The following is a 4,235-nucleotide window of genomic DNA, read 5'->3' on the forward strand; positions in this document are numbered from 1 at the left end:
TCAGGCATAATGGATTAAAAACAAGCGTGAGCTCTTCTTAGAGAGGCTCTAATAACCTGTAAGTTAATTAATGATAAAACTGTTTTGGTTTCAAGTACCAAAACAGAGTGTAATATAGCTGTACAATTAGACGTACGCTTGCAATTACATTTTACAATTCAAATTAATAATACAATACAGTCTGCACATGGAAACAATCTGTAACTACAAAGCCAACTAAACACCTATTATCTTAAAAACAACCAAATAAATGTTATAAGCTTGAGATGAAAAGCTTAAAAATTCAAATATTACAGGCATGGGTCCTCTATGAGAAGTGATCAACTTCATCTTCATGTTGCTGTAAATCCTTGGGTAATATATATATATATATATAGCTGAAACTCTATCTGCAGTTTCCAAAGCTTCTGATGATTCTCTAACATGCAATTTTCACGCATTGTTGTCACTGCTGTTTCTTGTAATAGTATTGTCAATGATAGAGGCAATAGCCGCCGCCAGTGCAGCAGTGAAGTTGGGGTTTGCTGTGATGGCAGCCGTCGCCGAACTGACTGCGTCCGCGTTCTGCATCCGATTGGGTGCAACCATTCCCTGAGAGCCATGAAGGCCTAAATAGTTTGAATATTGGTTGTGAAGGCTTTGACCAAAAACTTGTGGGAATGTAATAATTTGGCCTCGTGTTTCCCTTTGGAACTGATGATCAGAGGAATTATGAGATTGCGTGAGGTCCAATGTAATAGTAGGAAATGGCGCGGAAGTTGAAAGTGTTGCGAAATTTAGTGCATTATTTCTTGGTAGGATATTGTTTGATGAATTCATCAACAAATGATCTGCACTAGGCATTGGCCCTGAAAGCAGCATCGATGCGGCCGCCGATGTGGTGGATACCATTGGCTCCGCCGCCGGAGGAAGCGGATGGTTGTGACGACCTTCGTAAGTGGTTATGAGAATCGACCGGTCTTCTGCACACCTTTGTACCTATTTTTAAACAAAAATATATCCCATTAATTAGCTGCAACGAATAATTAGTAAAAGCAAAATGACCATTAATTAATTTAATTCTCTAAGGGGAAAGAAAAGGAATATATATATATATATATATATATATATATATATATATATATATATATATATATTTACTTGTTTGCGAACTGGACAACTAGATCCCATGGTGCAACGATAATATGCTCGAGGAAATGGGCTTCCTTTTGCCATCTTCTGCCCATACTTTCTCCAATGGCACCCGTCAGAAATCTGTGATGCGTTAAGATTTATCAGTTGAAAAGCAAGTTTCAATTTCATATAGTCTACATTATCTCTAAGACTATATAAGTTAATTTTAGCTTAATCAATTTAATTAAAAGAGTCGTATTTTTCAACTGTAATCTTTTTGATTTCGTGTTGAATTTGTCTTGCGAAAAGTTGGTAGGTAGCTTGTTTCAACGACAACATAATGGGGTGCAATTTCCTTTCCAACTTAATTAATTAGACTCCTAGTACAAATTAAAGCAACTAGCTTATTTATTGACTTCTGCAAGTGGGTGCACAGCAGCACATGCATGGAGACATAAATTCTTCATTTTGGGTCATCAACTTTCCTTGGTGTTGTCAGATATATAAGAACATGACATGATTGTCAAACATTTTCACGTGGAGTTTAATTAACACTACAGCTCCTTACCATGTATGCATCTGATCGGGCTCGAACTGATACTCGAGCTTTTCTGATCAACGACGACACCGTTTCCGAGTGTTGATCTAAATCCCCGGAAGTTCCAAATTTAGGGACTTTGTTAGCAACCCGCCCTTGAACAATTGCTTGGTGATCTGGGCTCCTCTCTCTCCCAGTTGTTGCACTAATATCCCCGATCGCGACATCACTCTTATCCAGACCCATCTGAATAATTTCTTTACTACTGAAAATATCTCCTACAGCATGATTTTTCTCAACTGCTGCATTAATCATCTAAGCGGCCATATATAGATAATGTAGATTAATTAGTTTCATAATCGATATATCTAAAATATATAGATACAAATTAAGAGATGGGTCTTAATTTCCTTAGTAAAACTACCTCATGATCTTTTTCGGTTTTGGCGTTTCGAATCTGCATCAGTGTGACAAGATGCATTTTGAGGCCATTGTAGTTATTGTTCATCTGATTAAGCATATCTCTTAAGCGTTTATTTTCCACATGCATCTGCTTCAGTTCTGCCTGCACATGTATCAACTGCACCAAGAACAATCTAATTCATCTTAACAATCAGAAAATTAAATCAGACTCAGATAATAAAATTTCTATCAAATTAGTTCGATATATATACCTCATTTACTTTTCGCTTGTTACCATTAATGTTGTATGATATTGTTCCACGCTCATGATGATGATCATCCACATTTGATTTGGCGCCACTAGTGTTTGTGCTAAGATTTAGACGAGTCTAAAAAGAAAAAAGAATCCCAAAAACACTGAAAATCATGTAATGAAAAAAAATAAAAACCAGACAGTTAATTTAATGTAAATAGTATAAACTTACGTTAAGTTCCAAATCATGCACAACCCCATCACCTGCACAAACTTTCTCCTTGGAAGAATTGTTGTCGGCGGCAAAGAAGTCCATCTCCTTGACCATTGGATTCCCATCAATGGAGCTCCCTGCAGGATAAAGATGCTCATCTTCTCCACAGTTGAGAATTGGGTTGCCATTGATGAGCTCCTTGCCAATGGAGAATCGTCCTTCGGCCATGAGAGAGAGAGAGAGAGAGAGAGAGAGAGAAAAAGGATGAAGCTGTGAAGTTTAAATTCCTTTTTAACAGTTGCAATGATCCCGGCGATAAAGAGGGTTTGGACTAAGACCAAAATGTGTAGGAGTGATCATAATATATATGTATATATAGCATGATCCATGAATATTCTCAAACACATTTGAGGAGGAGTGAGGTAAGATGGCGCGTCAAGTGTACACGTGGCGATAGTCGTAGGCGAGAGCTGGGTCAGAGTCAGATAGAAAGTCAGAGGGATTTTTTTTGGAGGTAATTAGTCAGAGGGGTGTTGCGAATGAGCCTCGAGAGTTTTGCACAACAAGCTAAGATAGATGAAACAATCAAACACAATTGAATCTGACTCGATTAGAATAAATCTTCATTTTTTCGTAAGGTAAAAATGACCCAAAAGAAAAAGAAAAAAAATTCCACCAAGTAGGAAGTGTAATTATATAAGTTCTTCTTGTGTCACTTCAAAAATTAAGTGACTTTTAAAATTACTATTTGATTAAAATTTAATAGTGATCAATTACAACTTTAATGATGGTTTTAAGAGCCATATTATTCTTAGAGTGATACAAGATAAACACAAGAGGAACTTCTAGTAACTCAGCTAAGAACGTCTAATTAATCATCCATCATTTATCGGAGGGAATTTTTTTTTTTTTTTTTAAATAGAGAATAAAATTATAATTTTATAACATGCTAAATTATCAGTTATGCCACACTTTAATTGCGGATTGGTTGTAACGTGGATCCAACTTGCATGTAATGGTTTATGTTAAATGGTTGACAGCATGGACCATTCTGGGTGTTCAAAGATATTTTTAATACTACATAGATGTGTATGATACAACTTCAAATCACATGGACTAAATAACTAATTTTTCCTTTCTTTTGTTTGTAAATTCATTTATAAGTTTTTTTATAAGAAAAAAACAAAACAGGAGAGAATGACTAAAGGGGTTGACATTAGTACTTTTTCTTTTATATGAATTGAAAATCGATATGCATTTGGTTTAGAGCCAAAGGATATAAATCATAGTTTACCTCGATTGCAGCGCATGCGCGGAATCTCATGTTACCATCAATCATAATAAGACTAGTTTGATTCTAGAACAATATATATATGCATATATATGATGAATGATGAATGATGATAGTGATCGATAACCCTCCTTTGACAATTGACATTAGGTTGATTCAAATCTAGAAAGAAAGAAAAAAAATAAAAAAAATAAAAACTTTGTGGACGTAATTAATGTTAGATTTTGTATTTGTGTTGACAAATGCTAGTGTTAAAATATGGGTTTGTTTGGGTTGTAATTGATAGAACATGGGGATTAATTGGTTGTATATTTATAATCGAAATAGTTTTATATATATATATATATATATCAGTTAAGAATAAGGCAAAAACCTTAAAGCTAGAGAGAGAAAGTCTAAAAACATTTCTTAATTAAGCTTAACC

General features: G+C 35.0%; 1 protein-coding gene across 1 annotated transcript; it reads right to left on the reverse strand.

The window, feature by feature from the left end:
• Window positions 1-428: 428 nt before the first annotated feature.
• Window positions 429-2,748, reverse strand: LOC132174565 (WRKY transcription factor 6-like). Its single transcript, XM_059586202.1, has 6 exons — window positions 2,539-2,748; window positions 2,326-2,442; window positions 2,076-2,231; window positions 1,682-1,966; window positions 1,141-1,254; window positions 429-978 (listed from the first exon to the last, which is right to left on the reverse strand). Exons 1-6 carry the CDS (start codon window positions 2,746-2,748, stop codon window positions 433-435), a joined length of 1,428 nt encoding a protein of 475 aa, XP_059442185.1. The 3' UTR covers window positions 429-432.
• Between the last annotated feature and the right edge of the window lie 1,487 nt (window positions 2,749-4,235).

This window comes from Corylus avellana, chromosome ca3 (genome assembly GCF_901000735.1).
Source record: "Corylus avellana chromosome ca3, CavTom2PMs-1.0".
NCBI classification, from domain to species: Eukaryota; Viridiplantae; Streptophyta; class Magnoliopsida; order Fagales; family Betulaceae; genus Corylus; species Corylus avellana.